The following is a 23,170-nucleotide window of genomic DNA, read 5'->3' on the forward strand; positions in this document are numbered from 1 at the left end:
GGAAGGAGAGGAAAACTGGACCTCAAGATTGTTGGACCAGACAATCAGGTTTTCTGTGCGAAATCAGGGATTTAAAGTGGAGATTCCCCACCGCCCTTCAAGCTGGGGTGTCCTCTTTTAGGTATAGACCACAGAGACTGACACAGCCTCCTTCGCCGAGCGGCGGAGAAAAGGGCCCCTTTAGGAAGGAATTTAGGACTAAATAGCATTTATTCGTCATAACATAACAATGATGATAATTTATAATTCATGACAGGGTTCTTTTGTGTGTGAATTCTGCACGCACACACACACACACACAGAAATTGCTGATGTCTTTGATGCTGTTTCCAAAATATCCTCGCCGTTATGTCAGGATGGATGGAACTAAGGACCTAAAGTTGAAGAATGATAAAGCATTCAAAGGCAGATTCATCCTGGAAACTCAGGTAAACGTGAATCGGGTTTTAAATAGACTCACACAAAACAGAGGAAAGTTGTTCTTAGGAGCAAGAGGACGTTCCCCTTTTATTTTGAAAGCCCAGTGACAATGATCAACCCCTCGATCAGTTACACAGACAAATCACAGTCATCGTTGGTGTACACTCTGAACGACACTGATTTTAAGAAACAGAAAAGGAACCCAGATCTCTAGTCACCATGGCACTGCATTATGAGATAGAGAGACTCGCTGCCATAAGCAATGAATGAATGAATAAATAAATAAATAAAAAGTTAAAAGACAGTCTCACGACATGATAGTGATTCAAAGAGCATAGAACAAAAGGGGACACAACTAGGCTGGAAAAGAAAAAAATCTACCTCTGAAACAAACGCAGCTCAGCATGTTTATAATCTATACACACGTATACGTGTGTGAGAGAGATTTCTCCAAATATGTGTAACTTTAACAAAACTGATGTAAATTCTAATTGTAGAATTGTGTTACAGACATGCAAACTCTACTGTGTGTTTTTATATTCAAACACATTTATAAAGGCATATATGTGTATGATATTTTTACACCAGATATAAAATTATATGTACAGGGTACACCTATACAGGACATATTATACATTGGTAAATATTGATACACATAGACACGAATATTTATACACATAGACACTTGAATGTTTTATATATATGTAACACAATTCTACCTATTTCCTATTCTTCTGAAAATATCAGTTGGCTGCAAAAGAATCGACTGTCTAACACAGAAAGTGGAGAAGAGGAGGGCGACAGAGTTAAGCTTGCTAATTACTGGGAAAGGAGCATGTATATTTCTATATGACGACTGTAAAATATTTTAACACTATAGAGTAAATGATTAGTTTTATTTAAAGGAAGAAAGAAAAAGGAAAAGGAAAAGAAGGAAATGTTAGGCTGCTTTTCCAAGGCTTTTGGCAACCCCTAGTTCAATAGAAACACTCATTTACATTAGCAATTCTGCATCTTTAAGATAAATTACACAGCAGCGTAATAGATTTAAAGTACGCCAGATTTTTTTTATCATTAATTGTAAATGTGCAAAATACCTGCTGGTACTTCACTTTAGAAGAATGTAATTGGCAAAAATAGGAGGCTGATGAATAGATAATAGATCCTTAACTACCAATAAACAGTAAGCAGCAGCCAGCAGTATTAGGATGTGATCATAATTATTCTACAGCACCAGCCAATAGGAGCGGGAGAACTCGGCCCTAAAATCATCCCCAAACCTAAAGGTAACCTCGAAAATACGGAGAGGGCTGGGATTTCTGACATGCTCGCCTGTCCCTTTGCAATAACCCCGCGTGCCCTAGTTTTGCAGACTGCAAGCATCTTCCCGGGGCTGCCCGCCGTTGTGCCCACCGCGGTGGAGTGAGTGTGAGTAGGCAATCGCCCATAAGGAAGTTCGCAACAAATAAAGAAAACAAAACACCAACATCCCAGGCGTTTTCGTTGCAAACAACTATTTCAAAAGTGAATGCCTCTAGCTGTGGGGGCATCCCAGAGGGACTCTGACATTCCCAGGGTTGTTTGGTTTCTTGGGGTTCGAGGCATCCGTATATCGGATTTTGGAAACACCTTTGCACCAGGGGAGAGGCTAGGCGGGCGAGTGAGGGGCATGCTCCAGGCAGGCAGGATACACAACGCTGAACATGCAATCAGTCTTCTGAAAGGCTGAATCGGAGCGAAATCATTATTTTAGAGCATCAGGAGTAACCTCCCGCCCCAGCATTCGAGGTGGGAAATCCCTGAGCTCCTACCTACCTTGGCTGCATCTGGCAGGGTTGCCGGAGGGAAGGACGGATCTGCGGCTGAGTGGCTGGAGAGGTGAGGAGCCCGGCCGGGAACACCAGCGCTCTGGAGTGAGTGGAGAGAGACACACTCCGTTCCGGGCCCTGGATCCATCCCTCCAGGATCCCAGCTGCCAGAGCTCGCCTCCCCTCTGACGCACTTTAAAGAGTCTCCCCCTTTCAACCTCCAGGCGAGTAATAGCGACCAATCATCAAGCCATTTACCAGGCTTCAGAGGAAGCTGTTTATGTGATCCCAGCACTAATTAGGCTCATGAACTAACAAATCGTTTGCACAACTTGTGAAGGGACCGATCACATCCATGGATTGTCTTTGGACTTAGAGTAGCCGCCTTCCGCAGGAGGGAAACTTCTCCCGGCAACTTTTTTGGTGTGTGTGTGTGTGTGTGTGTGTGTGTGTCGCTCTCTCTCCCTTTTGGGTGCCGCTTGCCGCCGCCGCCTCCTCTCCGCCAGCCCCTGTCTATTTATGTGTGTATCTAGCCCTCCTGAAGTCACTCCCCGCTGCAAACTTCCCCGGCTCCGGGCGGACTTGGGGGGCTGCGGAGCCCGCTTCTCGCGCACCAGAGACAGACAGACTCCAGCCGCCGCAGCATGTTCCAGCCCACGCCCAAGCGGTGCTTCACCATCGAGTCGCTGGTGGCCAAAGACAGCCCCTTGCCCGCGTCTCGCTCCGAGGACCCTATCCGGCCGGCGGCGCTCAGCTATGCCAACTCCAGCCCGATGAATCCTTTCCTCAACGGCTTCCACTCCGCCGGCAGAGGGGTCTACTCCAACCCGGACTTGGTCTTTGCAGAGGCCGTCTCCCACCCGCCTAACCCGGCCGTGCCGGTGCACCCCGTCCCACCTCCCCACGCCTTGGCCGCCCACCCACTGCCTTCCTCTCACTCCCCGCACCCGCTGTTTGCCTCGCAGCAAAGGGACCCTTCCACTTTCTACCCCTGGCTAATACACAGATACCGATATCTGGGCCACCGGTTCCAAGGTACGTGTCACTTCTCTTCCTTTGCCAGCCGCGCGCCGGATGCGCGCCGGATCGATCCTGTCCCCACACCCTGGCCTGGTGGGGCAGGAGCGGGGGATCTGGAAAGCGTGGGGGTGAAATTGACGGCTGGAAACCCCAGTCTATGGTCTGCGGTGTGGGGAACGGAGGACGCCTTTTAAAAGGCGAAGGAGGGGAGACAGGATCAGAGCTCTGCTGAAGTCCTCAAACTGGGCGCAGGTTTGGCTGTGGTTAGGGAAGTTTGTCTTGTTTTCTCGTTTTTCTTTGCCCCGCTATCGAAGTGGAGAAGCTGTCAGCGGAAGCGGCGTGTGCTGGGCTGGGGGAGGGGAGCAGGCTGGGGCGGGGGGGGGGGGTTAGCAGTTGTTTTAAAGTGGTTTAAAGATCAGTCATAAAAGTTGTGGGTTTTTTTTTAAATCACCGCTAAAAACTGTCGCCAGTTTTCAAAGGGCTCGTCGGTTCAGTGGCAACCCCGCTCTGGATCTTGGCCTGCCAGAAACATCCAGCCAAGCAGGGCTGCGGGGAACATCAAACGTCGTTTTAGACAAGGAATAGACCTCGTTGTATTTTCGTTATATTTCTCCCTTGACAAGCCAGATGAGCTCCGCCAAGGCAGAGCCGGCGCTGGGAAGAGTTTCCGTTTATATATATATAAATTCCCTGACTTCCTATTGTTTATAGTAACAAAATAATAATAACAACAACGATAAAACAAAGTGAGCTGATATTGTCTTAAAAGAAAACGAACGCGGGTGAGAAAGAGCGAGCACATTTTTTCTTTGGGGGGAGGGAGTGAATTTCACACAGAGTTCCTTAGAGTTGTCAAATGACTAATAACCAGTTGAGGGGAAATACGCTTATGGCACACAATCAATAAACAAATCCCCCCTTGCCCCAGTTAATTTAACCCTTTGCTAACAGCTTTGTTTTCCCGCAAAGAAAGATCAGGTTTCTTTTCTACGATGTCCCATCCACTTGTGTGTGTGTTTTGACGTTCACGAGTTCAAGCCGTTTTTTAAAAAAATCTTATTTATTCTGAAAGCAGCGGTCTGGGTTTTTTTAGACTGCAAAATGCAACCCTTGATGTCCCTCCGCAGAGAGCGAGAGCCTTTCTGAAGAAAGGGAGACGTGGTTCAAAACGGATTATAGCCTCTCAGAACAAAATTACAGGTTTCGCTGACCAAATTATTTGTCCCAGTTATCAGCAGATTGGTAAAGAGCGGGCGGAAATGTCCCAGTGTTATGCCACAGGCTGGTTTAAATCACAACCTCCTAATGGGGCGATCTTTAAAGAAAACTGAAAAGGACCTAGCTGGTTCTTCGTTGGTTTTGTAACCTTGCAAGAAACGATTCCAATTAGTCGAAAATGGCGATCCGTCCTAGGGAAACAAACCAACAGACCAGCCCTTCACGCCCGCAAAACGCGTATTCAGATTTAGGCTCCCTAAAGTTTGTTTGTGTGTTTATTTTTATGAAAATGTGTTAGTCCTGATGCTGCAATCGCAAGGGGTTGGTACATAGAGATTTCAGGGTAACCAGCCTCTCGCTGGCATTAGCTTTTCACGTATGCTGTAGTTCCATCCTGCTGTAGTGCCGGCTTATAAACGGCGTGTAACTATTTAAAAGATACTGTACCGTTTAAAAAAAAAAAGGGGGGGGGGATAAACAAAAAACTCTGGAATGTAGTTTTTGGAGGGTCAACCAGGGTCAGATCTGAGGAATATGGAGCTGTCTCTCAACAGCCGAGTTCTGCACAGAGATCACCACACACTCCCCTGCGCATCTGCGGAATATATCATATCGGAAGAAGTGGACAGGTCGAATTGTGAATAATCGCCATTCTTATTAGGTTTAAAATAGAACCATCGGTTTAATCTACACCCAGTTGTGAATTCCTCCTAACTGCTACTACGATAAATAACACAGCTATGACAGCGGTGGTCTCTCCATCCATTAGTTTTTAATACACCCATAAAGGTGGATTTTATTGTATTGGTTAATTTCTCGTGCTGATCTGGAGTCTCGCCCTTTTTCTGCGTGGTAGGGAAAACAGTATATAAAGAAGGAGTTTAAAAAAAGAAGAGTAAGAATTTCCCCCGCCGGATAATAGTGAGAAGGTAACGCTAGGGCTCAATGATAGGAATGGAGTGTGTTTGTGGAAAGGTGTGTTGCTAATCTCTGTTTTGCCCTGCTGTCCAGGGAATGAAACCAGCCCAGAGAGCTTCCTCTTGCACAATGCACTGGCCAGGAAACCCAAACGGATCCGTACAGCTTTCTCGCCGTCCCAGTTGCTGAGACTGGAGCATGCCTTTGAAAAGAATCACTATGTAGTAGGCGCAGAAAGGAAACAATTGGCACACAGTCTCAGCCTCACGGAAACTCAGGTAAGGACCCAGACAGGAAGTTGCTGGGGCCGGAATATTAGGTCTAATCCTGTAACTAAAAAACACGCTGGCAAACTGCAAGGTGCAGGGTAAAAGATATACAACGTTTCTGCAAACGCAGGGATTCGTCTCTAATATAAATAGGGTGGAGGGGTATGTCGAGCTCAGTATGGCTTTCCACTGCCTGGTTTATATAAACTACGTCCTATTTATTCAAACAACAACTCATTTTAGTTAAAAATTATAGGGGTCACAATTATGATTATGAATAATGTCCGAAGTAAACCGTGGTTCATTTTTTCCTTGTGGGTTATCTGTGATCATTCAGTTCTAAATGATCGCTGTGTCTATAATACATCAAGATGATAAATGAATTACTACATCAGTGTTAATATTAAAAATCTCGATTTGCATTTTCAAAGGACAACTTCTTGGTCAATTTTGCGGGTTTTTCGTGCCAATTTGAGTAACACTATATCCCTGTATAAAGCTCCTGCAAAACTGTGATATGTAACTAGCGGAGATATAAAGATAAAAATTAAGCACAGACATCTTACTAACCGAAATGACTTTAATTATATCTCTGTGTCGGCTGGCTGAGGTCCAGAATTTTAACGTGGGATATATTTTGTTTAGCTGATCTGTATATTTCAAGTGACAATTACAACTCTGTCTTACGTTGTATGTGTGCAAAGCGAGCAGTGCCTCCGATGACACCACAGACAGATTGTTGCAGTCAGTCTGAACGATTTGGGCTTGCATCAAAGATGTTGGAAGGAAACAGATTGGAATAATTGCATTGTTTGAGAATTGTCAAGACAGATCATATTGGTTTCTTGAAGCATATGCGAGGCTAATTCTACTTCAGAGGCTTCTTAACGATCCAGCCGTAAGAGTTTATGGTGTGGATGAGCCATTTCGTATTTAGGATGCATGTGAACTGTCTAAGGCGTGTGTTTAAAGCCAGATGGGTTATTTAGATGTAGATTTTTAGTTTCTTCTGAACTCTGCTGCTCAGGTCTCTTATGTTTCACGCGGTTTTCTTAGTGCCATAGGAGAGTTTGTGGGGGTTTTGGGGGGGAGGGGGGTGTCCGGGAGACTCACAGTGAGGAATTTCGGAGGGGATTGTCTCTGCTACAGTACGTGGCACTGTATTTAAGGGAGAAAAAAACCTCATCTCCAGTCGCAGCCTAGTTCAAAGTTCCCAGTAAACAGTAACGCTCTCTGTGCGGATTAAGTTGTAACACTTTTTTTTTCTTTTCGGGGGGAAGCAATAAAGAGGTTGGAGCTTTTGTTTTAAAATGTCTTCCTAACAAAACAATAAAAAGGGATCGCCACTTTTATGAGGTTCTCCGAACAAGGGGCCGGTCACAGGCTTATTTCCACTGGAAAGCTGTATTTAAGGTGGTCTTTGTCCTGCTTGATTCCGAAGCTGGTTGGGGTCTTTTGTCCAGATGTCAAACCCCTCGTTCCCTACAAACGAGCTCCCCTTTGGAGATCAGCAGGCAGAAATGAACCGTCCTCCCCTTCAATTAGCAAACTAAAAGCAAATTAAACTCACCCCTTGTTCCCCGCTCAGCTTTTTAATGGGAGACTTTTGGAGAATATGAAAATGCAGCAGAGATGTGTGCCTGGCATGGTAGTGGCTGGGTTCTGAAGAGCCAGCGAAGCGGGTTAAACCAGCTTATTAAAATGCTCCAGTTCTCTCCCTCTTCTCCCCCGCCCCATTTCTGGGGCCTTTATCAGGCACTTTCAGACAGAACCAGAGTCTGAACTGCTTTTAAAAAAAATAACCACCCGTGTTTACCTTTGGCCGCTCCAAGGAGTGTGGCCAGCTCTCGAGATAAACTTCTGGATCAATACTATCTGTAATTAAATGACTGAAGTAATCTGGCGTACATTTAAGTCAGATTTATTCCACTCGGAACAAATTTCAGAGAGGCGGTTTTTTGCGGCACTTGAAGAGTTCACTTTAATACGATCGCTTCTGGGCGCCTCTGGCACCACAACCGCTGTGTCAAATGCGTCGGGTTTATAACGTTTGCTAGCCTTTTTTTTTTTTTGGCGGAGGGTGGAAAGTGGGGGGAAGAGAAATGTTCTCAAGGAGACGCCTCTATAATGTTAGAATCCTGCTCCCCTGGGAAAGCAAAGGCCCTAGTGGGATTTTAAAAGGATCGCCATCTCTTTTTTGTAATTAATAGCATTTTAAAGGGAGTTTGAACAGTTTCACTGTTCAGAATAGTTATTCCAAGGTTCAGCCGGGCCAGGATGTTAAAGAACAGTCGATGCTGCAGTACACGTTCACCCCCACCCCTCCAAAATGCGATTGAACCGATCGATCCAAGACTCTGTTCCTAAAAGGGGCCTACATTGAATAAAGGCATTGCACGTCCCAGATGTTGAATAACGACTCCACAGTTAAACTGGGGGCGTGTAAAACTAGAAGTTCTGATGATGTGTTTGTATTATGACCGGAGCGGTTGGTTCTTTTGAAAGATTATGTGCAATTGGTTGTAGAATTTAGTAGCTGTTTTCCCAAAGATACTTCATATGTAATGCGGTGTATGGAAAAGTCTTGTGTATTATACAGAGCGTATGTGCGTTTAGAGAGAGTGTATCTATGTGGGGGTCTATATAGGTGGATGTAGCCATGCATTGTGGGTGTGGGTGTATAGACGTACACACTTTCTCTTTATATATCACCCTATATAGACACAGGCAAACTGTTTGCACCCACACCGCGAGTGTCTGTCTCTATGTATACCCACGTACGCTGTTTATATATACACACACACATACGTAGACGCGGAGTTCCGGACCCCCTTCCAAGTAGATTTCTTCAACCCCTTAAGAAAATAGACCTAGATCCCCCCCCATACAACATTCCTTAAGGGGGGCAGAAATCTTCAAAGGGAACCAGAGTAATGACCTCACCGATTTTCTGGTGTGTTAAAGTGAAACCAGCCAAGTAACCCCCAACTTTGTTTCCCACCTGCAGGTAAAAGTATGGTTTCAGAACAGAAGGACAAAGTTCAAGCGACAAAAGTTGGAAGAGGAAGGTTCAGACTCACAACAGAAGAAAAAAGGGACTCATCACATTAACCGGTGGAGAATTGCCACGAAACAAGCCAGCCCAGAAGAAATAGACGTCACTTCAGACGATTAAAAACTGGCACTTGGACTTTCAGCCAACCAAACAAAAAGTGTTAAAAGGATCACACACAAGACAGTGGCGTTGCAGGGAAGATACATAAAGGCTTCATCAAAATGCAATTCTCGTCTAGGAAGCAGCTGAGAGCGAACGAGCGAAAGATCCAAAAAATGTGGCACTGCTGGCACCAGTCTGGCAAAGGGGGGATCTGTCAATCCAAGCCAAACCACCGAGACAAGATGATTGACAGGTATTCCGTTTCTCGCAGTCCACTTTTAAAAACAAAATAACGAGAGAAAACAAAAACAAAACAAACCCCTAACAGGACAATATTGCACTTCCCGGGTTGTCCCGTCTTTAAAAGAGAATTCCGTACACAGCCCAGAACCACGCCTGTTTCAGAAACTTGAATTGCATGTGTAAAAGCCGCGTGGGCAAAACCAAGTTCCTAAAGACAGAAATGGAGTGTCATTTGTTTTCCCTTTGAGACAGGTTCCGTGTGCTTTTTAATTTTATATTACGAGAAATGTGCCGTCTGTAAACATTTTATGATAACTTCTGGCGTCAAAGTGATTGTGAAAGCTAAATGAAGTAGCAGTAACCATAGTGTTCCTCCCAAATGGACAACACGGTGGGATGGGGTGGGGATGGTTTTGACTTTTGCTGCAGGAAAAAAAATATCATTTAAAATATAATAGTCCCATTATGAAGCTTAATTTTTTGTTTAAGTCCAATGATGATAGGGTCCCCAATTGACAAAACTTCCAAACCTGGCAGTAGCCATGTAAAGGACTTTGTATAAAGGATGGATTCTGAATGGCCATCTTTATTGGAGGCAAGTTTCAAGCACTGAGCTTATAATATTCCAAGATTATAGAGCTACTAAAAAAAGTGACAAATGTTTCCTTAATGTCTTCTATACCAGAATGTAAATATTTTTGTGTTTCGTGTTTAATTTGTTAGAATTCTAACACACTATATACTTCCAAGAAGTATGTCATTGTCAATATTTTGTCAATAAAGATTTATCCATATGCCCTACATTTTTAAGCAATATTTTTCCACGTTTTTTAAACCTTGAAAACCTTGCAAATTCGTTCCCCTTTTTATTTTTTATTATTGTAGTGACTTCACACCCTAAACATTTATGTCAATTTCGGCACCAGGGTGCACTGACTGGCCTTTTATTCATTAATTCAGTCGCTTATAAATAGAACGTTAAAACAAAATAACCCAGAGATCAGAGCCACTTTTTTTTCTAATACAGAAAGGGCAATAGATAAATAATTCAGCCAATTGCAGCCAACATAGGAGAATCCGCTATTATTATTATTTATTTATTTTTGCGGGATTTCTGTTTTTTTTTAAAGTTAGTTTTTTTTATTTTATTTTGAAAATAGGACACGAGAGATGTATGTAGCGACCATTTGGCGGGTCGTATGTTTGTCGCGGGGACCGATTCTGGGGAAAACGTTAAAAAAACTGGAACATTAAAGTGTGTGTGTTGGGGGACGCATGGGGGAGGGGGAGTTGCAACCAATCCTTGAGGAAACTAGCTGGTTTTCTGGGGGTACACAGTTGTTTTTTCATGCTTCATTTGTTCCTTAGCCTGATAGACTGCATTAATCAGTTTTATTTCCATTGATAGAGAAACCTCGTCTGCTCTGTTCGAGCTACAAAGAATCCTGCAAGCTTTTGTGAAAGTGCAAATCAGTTTAGGCAATTATCATACCAGGAATATGAAGGGGAAAGAGGAGGCATTGCCCAGTGGTCTCCTTTAATCTCTTAATCCGTGGGTCCAGGGGGGCTAGTTGGACATAATTTAGGACAATCTGACTACCCTTTACACTGTGATAAGGCGAAGTTACAATGCATCGCGAAAATACGAGCTTTGTTAAACATCTTGCCTTGAAAATTTAAGATTAGACATTCCAGGCACGTGTTGGCACTATAGGGTACTATGTCATTGGTTTTTTTTTAAAGTCCGATCTTATTATTTTTTAAACACCGCTGCTCTTTATTCAATAATGGTGACTTTCCATTCAAATATCAGAGGCCCAGACAGGGTGAGATGCATGTCGCAATGCAGTTCCCTATCTCTAACCCAAGATCATTATTTAGGGGCGCTAGTCCCCAAGTAAACTTCTCGCTACGTTCCCCCCCTAAACAGCTGGTTGTGCGGATCCTGAAATGAATCCGGGCGCATTCGTCACCTCAAATTCGCCCAACTTTGCTTGAGTTCTACTTCAAACCCATGCAAATGGGCCAGATCGCAGTTAAACAGCAGATTTGGGCCTTTCTATAAATTGTTTCCCATCTTGATAAAAGGCTTATTTCTGCAGGAGCTATATACTTTTTTTTTCCACCGCAAGGAAAGAGAGAGAGAAAAAAATTAAGCGTCCTATGTAGCGTAACAGCAATAAAATCTTCAGAGAATGCCATTAGCTTTGAAAAAAAAACCCTAAAAGCTTTATTACAAACCAAGCTTTGAAAATAGGGGGGATTAGGAGTCTGAAAGGGTCCCACAATGGTTAGAAGAAAAGGTTTCATGCTAATGAGGTTAATGCCCTTTGTATCTCAGGACTCCACAACTTCATTACTCACTATCTCAGGCAGCACCGAGCGGCTCAGAACACTGCAATCCACTCCAGCTTTTCCCTTCCCTGCCTAAAGAAGGATTTGATAGCAGCTCTGTTCAAACTAGATAATTATATCTTTTCAAGTCGGAATTAAGATAAAGAAAGTGAAGCAAAGGCGGCTAGCCTTGATCCACTGCAAACAAATTTGGCGCACTTTCTAGTCTCTCTCCCCCTGCCTCAAAAGGCAGGACAGTCAGCTTATTAGACCCTCATTTGCTTTATTAATTCATCTATTTAAAGTGGCGGGATTAGCGAGTCTAATGTGGACGCTGGGTGCCAAGCAACGCTGAAATATAAATATTTGTGAGATGCTATCCGAGCGGGCTTTTAAAAATATATTTTATATTAAATGGCTCAGGGAAGGGGATCGTGTTGGCGAAACAGAAACTCTAGAGGACTTTTGTTACGGTTTCCCAGATCGGTTCAAGTGAAACATTTGTCCTGTGTTTAGCCCTGATCGTTAGGGGGGAAAAAAAACTTGAATTCCATATCGGGGTGCCAAAGTCTGTAGAGACAAATAATATCTATTGTTAAAGGCTACCGGGAAGGTTGTTTCAGAGCGCGGGCGGTGATTGGGCCAGGGGTGTGTGTGGTGGAACTAGATCGGTCTGGAAATACTTCGGGACATACACCGAGATGATACTTGACCACAGAGCTAACCAGGCTTCTCGCGTGCGCGCGTGTCTATCCATGCTCCAGGGAGAGCTTCCAGCGCACAGGAAGCTAACCCTGTTCGTGTGATTTCAGGGCAAGTTCACTTCGCTGGGTGCGGACACGGCAGTGCTTTGTGGGTTTTGCAGGCAATGGAGATGACTGCAAACTTTTTCTTTTTTGTAATGAAGGCTCTGCGAACCCCATCTCATGGCCAGAGCTGCTGCTCTAGAACCGAACTCCGGCGGTGTCCACCTGTCAGTGCCTTTTTCTTCGGTTGTTGGAAGAGGCTCAGCAGATAGCTTGCAGCAGGAATTTGAAGGTGCCGTGCAAGCTGCTCAGAGAAGAGGTCTTAAGAGGCATTTGGGTCAGATTCTGCTCTCAGTTGCACCAGTGTAAATTCGGAGTCACTCTTGGTTCTCTTCGTTGAGATCAGATTTGCACCGGTGTCACTGCGGTCAGAATCTGCCCCCCCCTTTTTTTTAAACCCCGACGGTCCCCATAGAACAAAACTCGGGCCTAGGCTGTATTGGGAGCCCACGTCGGTTCAGATGAAGTGAATGTGATTTCCCCTTTGCACACTCGCTTTGCAGCTCACCCCTGCGCGCGGCGGGCAGCAGAAATGCCCAGAGCGCTGCACAAGGGGAAAGCGGCAGCCTTGGGAGCTGCAGTTGTGTTTCGCGTTTCATGTAAGCGCTGTTTATTCCCCGCCGTTGACGGACAGTTTTGTCACCTCGCAGAGTTTGACGGAAATTAGGAAAAAGTCCCCGCCTGGCTAGTAGGAAATGGAAAAGAAATGGCAGCTCCATCTAGATCCGATTCCCTGATAAGCGAGATCTTTCCCATCCCCTGCTCCCTCTGCACCGGTGCTTCATAACCACTTAGAGCTAATATATCAATTGATTTACTTCTCCAAATAGTCCCCGCTGTGAGCTGGAAGTGGGAGTTTAGAGAACCTACTGACCCCTAGCCGTAACCTCGCTCCTTGCGATACCTTCCCCTGGTGGGACCCTCTCAGCCATTAAAACCCAGGCCCTGTCACACTTGAAAGCGAAAGGGTCGGTTCGTCAGCGTCTCCTCTCGCTCGCTTGTTTTTAATTGGCCCTTTGTAATTATCGCCTGTTGCCGCCGCCTCCGGGGAAAGGAGAGGTCAGGAGTTAGCGAGCCTGGACGGGCCCAGCAGCGCGGACCCAGTTCACCCGCTCCCCACGCGGCTGCCCTGGGTGGGGGGTTCGGGGAGCCCCTTCCCGGCGCTTTCTTTCCTCGCGGGAGCTGTCGATCGCCTCTTTCTAAGGACGCCAGTCCCGTGCCGCCTGGGTAAACTCACCTGGAAAATTCTAACCCCGGGGGCGGAGGAGAAGGTGGCAAAGAGGCGGGTGTTATTTACACCTCCTCTGAATTCAATCCTCCCGCTCACACGCGGCTTTAGTGACCCGGGCTCCTTCTTTGCCCAACTCCAGCTGAGCGAGGAAGCAGAGTGCAGCCTCTCGTGTGCCCCGCGAAGGGGAGGGGAGTGATCGCAGCAATACCCGAGCGGTTCCCAAGGCTTTGGGGTCCCCCAGCGCTCCCCGGAGAAAGCCTTTGGCCAGATATTACCCAGCCCCCGTCCAAGTCAGCACGAGATTTGGTTTGCTCTTGTTTTTTCCCTCTTCTTTCAATATTAGTTTTTAAAACAAGAAACAGGGGAGCCCATGTCTGAGAAAGGCTAGAAAGGCTCTGAAAATTAGCTAGGATCTCAAATGCCTTCAATCTTAAAAATTACTTTGTACATCATCATCACTCTCTCTCTCCACACACGCACACACGGGCACTCTATTTCAACCACACCGATCCAGCAGCACACTACATTCCTGTCACCCAGGTCTTCAGATGGCTGCTTTCCATTCTCAGGAGCCTGGGGGTTGAGAGCCCCATTAACACTCTTCCCACCTCTTGGGCTGGTCGTTTAAAATATCCCTTTCCTCCTCTGCCCCCCAGCAGCTATCACCTTTTTCTTTCTTTCCAGCGGGACAGACCCCTGACTCGCTACTCCCTCGCTCGCCCTTTAACAGAGGCCTTTAGCCCCCTGCCAACACTCAGACCCCAATGGCCATGCAAGGTTCTAATCCATCCAGATCCAGGGGAGCCCGACTCATATTTATAGTCGAGGGCTCCATTGCACTTGGCTGGACCTGACGTCAGGAAGAACTTGATCCAGCCTGCTTCGCTCCTGCTTCTGAAACTGATCCTTGAAATGAGAGAACAGACTCTACACAATTCCCATGGCCTTGACATAAGGTACAGCGATAAATATACACCACTAATGAGCAATTACCATATAATCACCTTCCAATTAGCTCGCATAATGATGAATTAAACATTCTAGCCTGCTGGATTAGGTTTCTTACTTTGTATATTATTTACGAAGGCTAGCTTCTGCGGAGCACCCAATATCAAATTAGATAGGGAATTTTCGGTTGGGGGTAATTATGCATTCACTGCATGTCCTGGGTTTTTGTCACCAGCCGTGTAAAATGCATGGGAAGGTAGTGTCCATCCCATCATGCCTTTTCTTTTTGATGTCTTAAAAGACACCCTTTTCCACAAATACCCTACGCATTTCAACCCTTTCCCCCCACCTGACGGTTCTTTAGTGTAAAGTCCTGTTGGCTCTTTCACCAGTGCAATGAAACTACCAAGAAAATATCTTTGAAATGGGAAGGAAGCTGAAGAATTTAAAAGAATGTTTAGCTTTTACTGGACAAGCATCAGTGTTCACGGGTCCCTCTTGTGCTGGCATTCAGGTGATATGAGTCTTACTGTTAAAAGAAAACTTTCCGAGAGGCTGATGCTACTTGGCACTCGAGAGATTTCTTTCTTATTTGCCCGCTAATTAGTCATAGCAGAGGCTATCCTCTTTTAGATGCTTTTATTTTTGCACTGGAGCATAAAACTTAAAAGGATTTGTTCACAAATGATGTTTGTCAAGCGATTACTTGAATTTTGGAGAGTGGTCACTCCTCGGTGACTCTGCTTTGGGAAGTTGGTGTCGAGAGTCTTTATGCCATTTCATGAAATATTTCATCCCTTATGAAAATAACACGTCAGATACAAAATTAAAGGTTTGAATATTAAAGAGTGGAATTAAACTGTCAAAAAGCAAGAAAATGCTAACCTAAAAAGGTTGCCACTCACTGTTTAGGTTCAGCAGCGGATGTGTGCATACAGAAGACCTATGAACAATGTGGAAAGCTAAGGATTGAACTTCAGTCCTAAATCTGATTTCCTGGCTTTTGTTGGTTTAAGCTGGACCTTTAATATTTTTTTAATTAGTCATTGGTGTGTGAGTAAACCTCCATCAGGAGTTTAAAACCTGGCCCTAAAATGTGTTCACTGCAAATATTTGGCAAAGAAGATCTCAGTCCAAAAGAACTCCTCACACCCTCAGTTTCAATTTTAAAAATCTGGTTTGTGAATTTTAACTCTGGAAAGAATTCCACTTGGTTAGCTCTAAACTAAAATCAGAACTGCCCTGACTTCAAATGCGCTTCTGCTACTGGACTGTACAAGCAAGTAACTTTATTTTGATTTAAAATGTAATGCCTACATATCGTTAGCACTTTCCCAAAGCCTGGGTCTGTATCATCTGTAATATAATAATACAATAATAACAATCACTGAAACATTCTAAAGAATCCCATTCAGAGCCAATGAGAATCAAGGGAGCAAATCATGCTAACTATTAATGGCGTTCTCGATCTACCTGTCTCTCTTTTGGCATATAAAAAGTCAACATAAATTGAAGGCTGCGTTTCAAAATAATGTCAGATACACTTGATAGGTGACCTCGCACTGCACAGATCATTTAGATATAATGTGAAATTTAGTTGTCAGGCACTGAATGAGCTGGAAACAGCGGGTAATCTAATGTATTTGACTATCTAAACACCAAAGAAGTAAGAAGTGGTTGCTTTCGTGGGTTTCATTCATAGCCTTAACATTGTTTGAACAACCTTTTTGTGATTTCGCTGTGTACACAGAATCCATAAAGTCCTGACTTCCCACCTAAGGCCGGACAGTGGAGAATACAGAAAGAATACAAATGTGATGGCTATTCTGTCATTAGATCAGCAAGTTGCTATCAGAGCCAGGGAAGAAAGCGGATTCTTGAGGGCTGCAAGAATGAGATCTTCCTAGATAAACTCCTCTATGATCTCATTCATAATCTAGATAATCGGAGTTATTTTACTTGGCATATTGGTCCTCTGGATGTGATATGTCCTGTTATGAGATATTTGGAACTCAAGTTAGATTGTAAATCAGTTACAGCGAGGTTTCCTCTCGTGTCATATTCACCGCTTCACTGTCAGAACATTTTTTGACTCCTTGAAGGGGTTCATAATATACGAATCGTGCCTATTCTTTAGTGTGTTGTTAGATTTTGTTCGGCAATGCTATGAAAAACAAGATGAGGAATATTGGAAACGTAATGGTCATATTTTTAAACTAATACTTTTATAAGAACAAGATTACTTTCCCTTGCAAAATAATCGTAAGCCAACTCTTTGCTAAAAATGTCAAGCGGACATTTTGTTTCTTTGTTTGTTTTAAAAGTGATGGCTGGAAGGTCACTTCAAGGTCGCAGTGTGACAAAAAGTGAAAACGTGAAACACTCGGACAAAGGGAATATGACGAAGGATCGTGGGCTAAGTAATTAAAAAATTAGGGAAGCTCCGGGAAAGGTGTAAGTTAGTACTGTTCTGTAATATTCTGCTGAAAGTGCGTGTGTGTGTGTGTGTGTGTTTGGGGGTGGAGGGTAGTACACTGTGAACTACTTGGGTCAGGAACTCTTCGTGTGTTTTCGTACAGCCCCGAGCACAATGCGGACTCTTAACAAAGACCATATAAAGAAGGAAAGAGAGATAGAAGTGAGAAATATCCAGTCAAGAGGGATCGTGGTTACTTTCTGTATGTTACCTGTATAATGCATGCCTGTATTTTTCACAACAACCTGTGTTTATTTGCAGTACCGCCACCCTATTTTAGAAACGGTCCGTTTTCTAGTTAAGGAAGCACGTGGGTTTCTTTATTCGGCACATTTAAGCAGTAGAATCCTCCCTCCCCCCCCGATATATTTGTTATACAAACGCCAATGGGCCCGAGCCTTCTCCAACTGGAGTCACATTGACTTCAAGGGGAGCTAGATTTGGCTCAGAGCAGGGCATTTACTTCTTTTAAAACCGCAGCTGTTAGAATCAAGGTGCGAGGGAGTCGACTCTGTGCACCTCAGCCTCAACTGTGATATCACCAGAGCGCTACACTGGGGCCCGATCCTGCTAGCTTTTCCCCGTTGGCAACGACTCGCTTGCAAAGGCGAGCAGGAATGGCTCTTGTGCAAATCTCTTTCCCTCCAGCCCCTGGCGAAATAGGCTTCCCCACCCTGGACTTTCATATGCATCTGCCTTCTCTTGTTATCATCTTAAATTCTGTTTGTGTTACCCGCACACGCATAGCCATGGTAACTATTGCAACTGCAAGATCAAAGTTTCCTGCAGCATGACTTCCCCTCCTCTGGTATTGCGTGTCATTCTTAACCTGCAGCCAACGCAGGTCCATCCACCCCGCGTTGCTTGCACCACTTCTTAGATGCCGGGGGCCGGAGAGGAAATAGACCTGCACCTCTCCCAGTTGTAAGTCACTTTTTTCCCTCGGGAAGCCTGATTATCCTGCTGGGTCCCCTCCCTCTGTTCATCTGTCGTTCTTGCACAGTCACTCCACTGCGCAATGCGCAGACGAGTGCTTTGGTTCCACCACAGACTATTGGGCTCTATACAGGGCTTAGCAGGTGAAATTCTCTGGCCCGGGCTGAGCAGGAGTTCAGACGAGATGATCACAAGGGTCCTTTCTGACCTTAAACTCCGTTAATCTAGGAAAGGAAGCAGCTGACTTGCGGGCTATATAGACTTTCTTCCCTAAATATAAAAGAAACTGAACACGAGGGGTTTTATGATGTGGGGGCCTCCCAGGAAGACCCCCATAAACCACGTCATCGCTGAAGTTCTCAAGGCAACTCCACAAGGAGATTGTCCGTTCCCCCCGCACTTCCATGGCTCTGGGGATGCAGTTAATTGGGATCATTTGAATTTCCACACTCAAAGGTTTGTCTGTGGCTTCTTATTGTGTGTATTCCATTCCTTGGCAGGGGCTGCTTCAATATTTGGGCAGCAACAGGGGTGGGAGGGAAAAGAACGATTTCCAGACAGGCAGAAAATGAATGAAATACATTCCGGAGCGGGAGCAAGGCTGCCGATGTGTGTATCCCCAGTTTAGCATGGCACAGCCCTCCGCTCTGCGGCGCCTTGACGCTTTACTCATTATGTCGAGAGCTTCTTCAGGGACAATCGCAAGAATGTGCTCTTTGATCTCCATAGGGGAGCTTCCCTTAAGGCAGCCTAGGTACATATCCCAGGACCAACATAATGATCACAGAGATGGGAGCTGGAGTTTCTTTGGTCCGACCATAAAGCTCACTCCCCCCAGTGATTTAAATGAAAGAGGAGTCAAAGGAAACATTTACACCAATTTAATTGGGAACGACTCTTGAACGCTCGGGGGAGTCGCACCGTTTAACCATGAACTATCCCGGCAGGAGGTTTCCCGAGCTCCTTCTTTTGATCAGGGCTGGTGCTCACGAAGGTTGCTCTCTCTCGTTTACATGGCCCCGCTTTTCCAGACGCAAAGCCCCGGAAGGCAGGGTACCCGCAAGAAAACGAGGAGCGGGAAATACCGCAGCTCGTTAACTAGGCGAGTCCCTGGGGAATACACAAGCCCCCGAGCTTTCTCCTCACACCTGCGCTCCAGTCGCGTCGCTCTTGGGACCTAAGTGGGCGGATCTGTCTGTTTGGCGAGGTACGAAGTAGATCTGAAAACGCCCCTGGAAACGCGCAGTACTTTCCCTCGAAGTGGTGCACGCCAACTAACTGCGGTCCCCAAGCCCGGGGCAGCGGCCCTGCGCGCAGTAACCAGCGGCTGAGTCTGGGTGGTGCAGGACACTCTGAGATTTGGGCCGGGAGATGGTGGGGGGAGAGGGGATTTCCCCTGTGCTCCAGCCACCCTTCCATGGCTTCAGGGCCGGGCGTATTGGTGAAACTCTGCTCCATTGCACCGGACTCCCCCGGGTGCCCTACCTACCCCTGACACACCCGCGGGTCTGTCCTCACGCAGGGCCCGATCGCCCGAGGGGATCAAGCGATGCCCCTCCTGCAGCGAAAACGCTGCTTCGTGGCGACAGCTCCCCCCCCCATTCAATACATCGGTACCAGGCAGCGGGGCAGCAGCCTCCCGCTGAAACCAAAACGTTTATTTCCCTCGAGCCCGAGGAAGGTTGGAGCCAAATTGGCCATTGGAAAGCGAGGTGCTGCGGCGAGGGGGCGACTGGAAGAGCAGGGCTCGTCTGCAGGAGCCGAGCTCTTTGGCAATCCCCGAGCGCAGCTCCCCCGCCCCTTCGCTGGGACGTTTCTGATTCAGTTTGGTAAATGACCGTAATTATGGATTTCTATGAAAAAAAAACCAACAAAAAAGTGGCGTCAAATAATTTAAAACAGCTCCAGTGGAAGGGCTGTCAGTTCTTTAAGGAAATGAGCCTGTGTTTATTCAGATGTTTCTCTCCATAATTGTTGTCTGGGGGGAAAACACAGGCTACACTCAGTCAGGCTTGTAGCCGACCCTGATTTGGTGCTGATTTATTAACACAGAATATAGGTGAGAGGAGAGGAGAGGGAGAAGGGCCTTTAATTTGAAGTTGGAAAGGGGGTTAGACCAGAGGAGGGTTCATTTCCAAACGAGAGAAGAGGGAGAGAGATTCTATAAACTGGCTCCAAATGTATCTGCCACTGATTCATTGTTTGAACAGGTTGAAAGCGTGATAATGAGGTTTTTAAGAACCCTGAACAAATAGTCTTTCTATAAACCTGATTATACTGTCCTGGGTGGAGAGGGGGGCAGAGAAAGTGGTGGGAGAAGATTGTTTGACTACTCAGTGATGAGTTCTTTTCGAGTGTGTGTGTATACACACCCGTATCTATCAATCAAGCTTTTATAGGGTGTCACCAGCTGGGGTGTTGGAGGAAAAGTGCATGTTAAATGATGCCATTAGACTGTAGTGCAACAAGCACAGACAAGGTAATTGGCAGCAATTCTCAGACCCAGTCCGGTGACCTGTTAATCTGTTGCCACTAGCATTCCACCAGGGGAAAAATAGCTGCACGGTGGAGAAATAGTCTTTCCCTTATCTCAGGCCTGGCCAGCTTGTTAATGTTCAACTTGACAAGAAAGAAGGGCTTGCTAGGGGGGAACCAGTCTCCATTCAATCAGATTATTACTCCAATTGCTGAGTGTAATTTATGGCCGATGGTTTAATTTATTCTCCTGGCTTTTTGGTTCAGGGAAGGGTTTGGCACCGGCCTGTTGGAAAGGAGGAACAGGGGGTCTCGGCGGAGCAGTGCGCACTGTTCAGCATCTCCGAACTTTCACTTTCTCAGCCAATGAGTTTAGAAAAGGCCTAAGTCGCAGAGGGACGTGTGGGCCTGCACTCTCTACGGTGCCTCCAGACTTGGCTAGAAACAAGCTCTTTCCTTCATTCATAATAAAGTGTCTAGCTCATTCCTGTCCGGTTTACACAGACGGGGGATTGCTTGGGTGAAAGGCTTTGTACAATGCCTGGATCCCTTCCCAAACACTCACAATGGCTGTAGGTGTAAACAACAAACAGAAAGAGACCAGAAACAACTGTTTAAAGAACAATCACTTCACAATACTGCTTTGTATCTGAAAAAAGAGCTAGCCACAGGGACGACAAAACAGAATCCAAACATCACAACAGATAGAGTCATCAAGATGTTTCGGAGTGTCCAGGGTAGGACCAATAACCTAATTTATCAGCCAGTGGGACACACAATACCATCAGCACAATGTGTTTTGTAGTAGGAAGCTGGAGAGGGAAAAATCAGGCTTTTAAGCGTGTTTTGTTTTATTATACAGTACTTCTACTCCAGCCTTCCAGCTTCCTCCAGTTTTATGGAGTTGACACCCAGGAACAATTCATTGGTAAAAATGAGGTCTGTTAATACACACCTATCGCTCAAAATTATGGTCTTTACTCACGAAAAGTTGACAACCCTGAGAAATGACGGCTAGGGTACATAAAAGGAGATTTGGGGCATTTTATGTTATTTACAGACATTTTGAGCAGGTAAGGTGAAGACTTTTTGCTTGTTACAAGGCTGTTCTACACCTACACACACACACACAAACTTAGTACACTTACTTGAACTTAATGCCAAATTCACGAACAAATTACACAGATGGGTTTCATTGTTTCCATATTTGTTATATAACTGAAGAGCAAGACTATTCAGCTCATTAGGATGGATAGTGCCATGTGGGAGGGGTCAAAAACTATGAGCATGGAAAAACAGCTATTTTTTTCCCATAAAATGACTGATCGCAGGGTGAACAGCTGTAGTTTCCAAACGGCCCCTTCTTTAATAACATAGTATCAGGAATCTTTTGAGGGAGTCCAAGAACAGTAACTAAACAAATGAGAGAATTAAAAATAACTCTATGGCTTTAAAGAGTACACTAAATGTTTTTGAAAATTTGGATTAACTCCTTCTAATGAAGTAAGTCCCTCTTGTCCTGAAATTTTCCCTTTTACAAGAAATAACTAATTTCTTCTCTAACCAAGTAAACATTTGAGAACTCAATTCAAACAGGTGTAGGTAGAACTCTTTAAATCAATTTGAAAGCGCATTAAAACCCAGGGAGAATTTATATGTGAGAAAATAACAGTTCCACAAAATATTTTTTAATTTTTGATCATTGAAAGATGTAAAAGAACCACGTGTATGTTTACAAACCATGCAATTTGTCAGCATTGCACAGTATATTGCACTTATTCCAAGGTTGCACTAAATGACACACTTTTCTCTCCATTGTCACCACATTTTTATTAGCTTGAGTTCAAATCTATTTCTAATGGAAACTTGGTTCCCAACTTTGGAAACCTTCCCTTCTGGTCAAAGAACAAAGGGGGTGATTTGAAATGCAGCAAGTGATCTCTGCATGCAAACCTGCACACACTTTGTGCAAAGCAAATAGCAACCACGCTGAGATGGGTGGAAGAAGTTTGATTTTTTTGTGTTAATAAATGGGACTTTTAAGCTGTGATAAATGAAGCTGCCTTGTGACCTGACTGGTGTAGTAAACCTTTGTGTTCCTGTGCTTGGTGGCAGTGTGAGTGACCTTGCAAGGCAGCAGTGCCACTGGGAATGTTTCAGCTAATGGTACACAGAGATACCACTGGGGAATTTAAGCTTCTATTCACAAATCTTCCTTCCCACTTCCAACTAACTATTGCTACTTCTACTCTACAAATTATTTGACTCTTACATTGCTGTCTAGACCTATGCTGTGTGCTCTATACAAGGCCTTGAACATTTCCTGGAAAGACTATTATCAGTTGTGTCTCTTTCACCTTTCCCAGTTAAGGAGCGTCTCCCTCAAAGATACTGCTCTGCTGATCATTTGAACAGAGAGTGAGCATACTCATGGAAATAGTTGGTGTGGTTCCTTAAATATACTACACATGCACACTTGTTGACCTATTAAGGCCCAAATGGGGGACACATATGTGGCAGCTTTGTGACCTTCCTTGAAGTGAATTGCAACTAGGTATGCATGCATGTATGTGAATGTCATGGAAATGGCAGAGCTCTTCCTCAGGCACCTGATTTAAAGTCCATTAAGTGAACAGAAAGATAGTAATTGGCATAACCAGTTCTTAAAAACTCGATGAGGGCAGCACTGTGGAATCGTTACAACTCTTAAATGGCAGGATTGCTTAGTGGGTAGCATGAAAGAGTGAGACACAAATAGCATCATTCAGAAGACAAAGCCATACAAATTTGATTCAAAGCACACGGTCATGCAGACAACTCAGAACTCTTACCCAGATGACAGCAGGGAAAGGAATTCTGCACAGTGGTTCAGATGCTGAGCTGAAGTCCCGAAGTCAGTGGAGCAACGTGG

At 45.0% G+C, this 23,170-nt stretch overlaps 1 protein-coding gene across 2 annotated transcripts; it reads left to right on the top strand.

The window, feature by feature from the left end:
* Positions 1-2,672: 2,672 nt before the first annotated feature.
* Positions 2,673-9,846, top strand: EMX2 (empty spiracles homeobox 2). 2 transcript variants are annotated; one of them, XM_039481272.1, is made up of 3 exons: positions 2,673-3,263; positions 5,478-5,662; positions 8,661-9,846. In XM_039481272.1, the coding sequence occupies exons 1-3, from the start codon at positions 2,873-2,875 to the stop codon at positions 8,826-8,828; spliced, it is 744 nt and encodes a 247-aa protein (XP_039337206.1). In that variant the 5' UTR covers positions 2,673-2,872; the 3' UTR covers positions 8,829-9,846. The 2 variants fall into 2 exon arrangements, with proteins under 2 accessions (XP_039337206.1, XP_039337207.1); XM_039481273.1 differs by lacking the exon at positions 5,478-5,662 and having other exon boundaries at positions 8,661-8,764.
* The last annotated feature ends 13,324 nt before the right edge of the window (positions 9,847-23,170 follow it).

Source organism: Mauremys reevesii, linkage group 7, assembly GCF_016161935.1.
Source record: "Mauremys reevesii isolate NIE-2019 linkage group 7, ASM1616193v1, whole genome shotgun sequence".
Lineage (NCBI taxonomy): Eukaryota > Metazoa > Chordata > Testudines > Geoemydidae > Mauremys > Mauremys reevesii.

What these genes read in the sequence shown, in the direction of transcription:
- EMX2 (XM_039481272.1), top strand. Translation starts at nt 2,873, where the DNA reads ATGTTCCAGCCCACGCCCAAGCGGTGCTTCACCATCGAGTCGCTGGTG. An exon ending in TCTGGGCCACCGGTTCCAAG is followed by an intron (nt 3,264 to 5,477) that starts GTACGTGTCACT and finishes CCTGCTGTCCAG; the next exon opens with GGAATGAAACCAGCCCAGAG. An exon ending in TCAGCCTCACGGAAACTCAG is followed by an intron (nt 5,663 to 8,660) that starts GTAAGGACCCAG and finishes TCCCACCTGCAG; the next exon opens with GTAAAAGTATGGTTTCAGAA.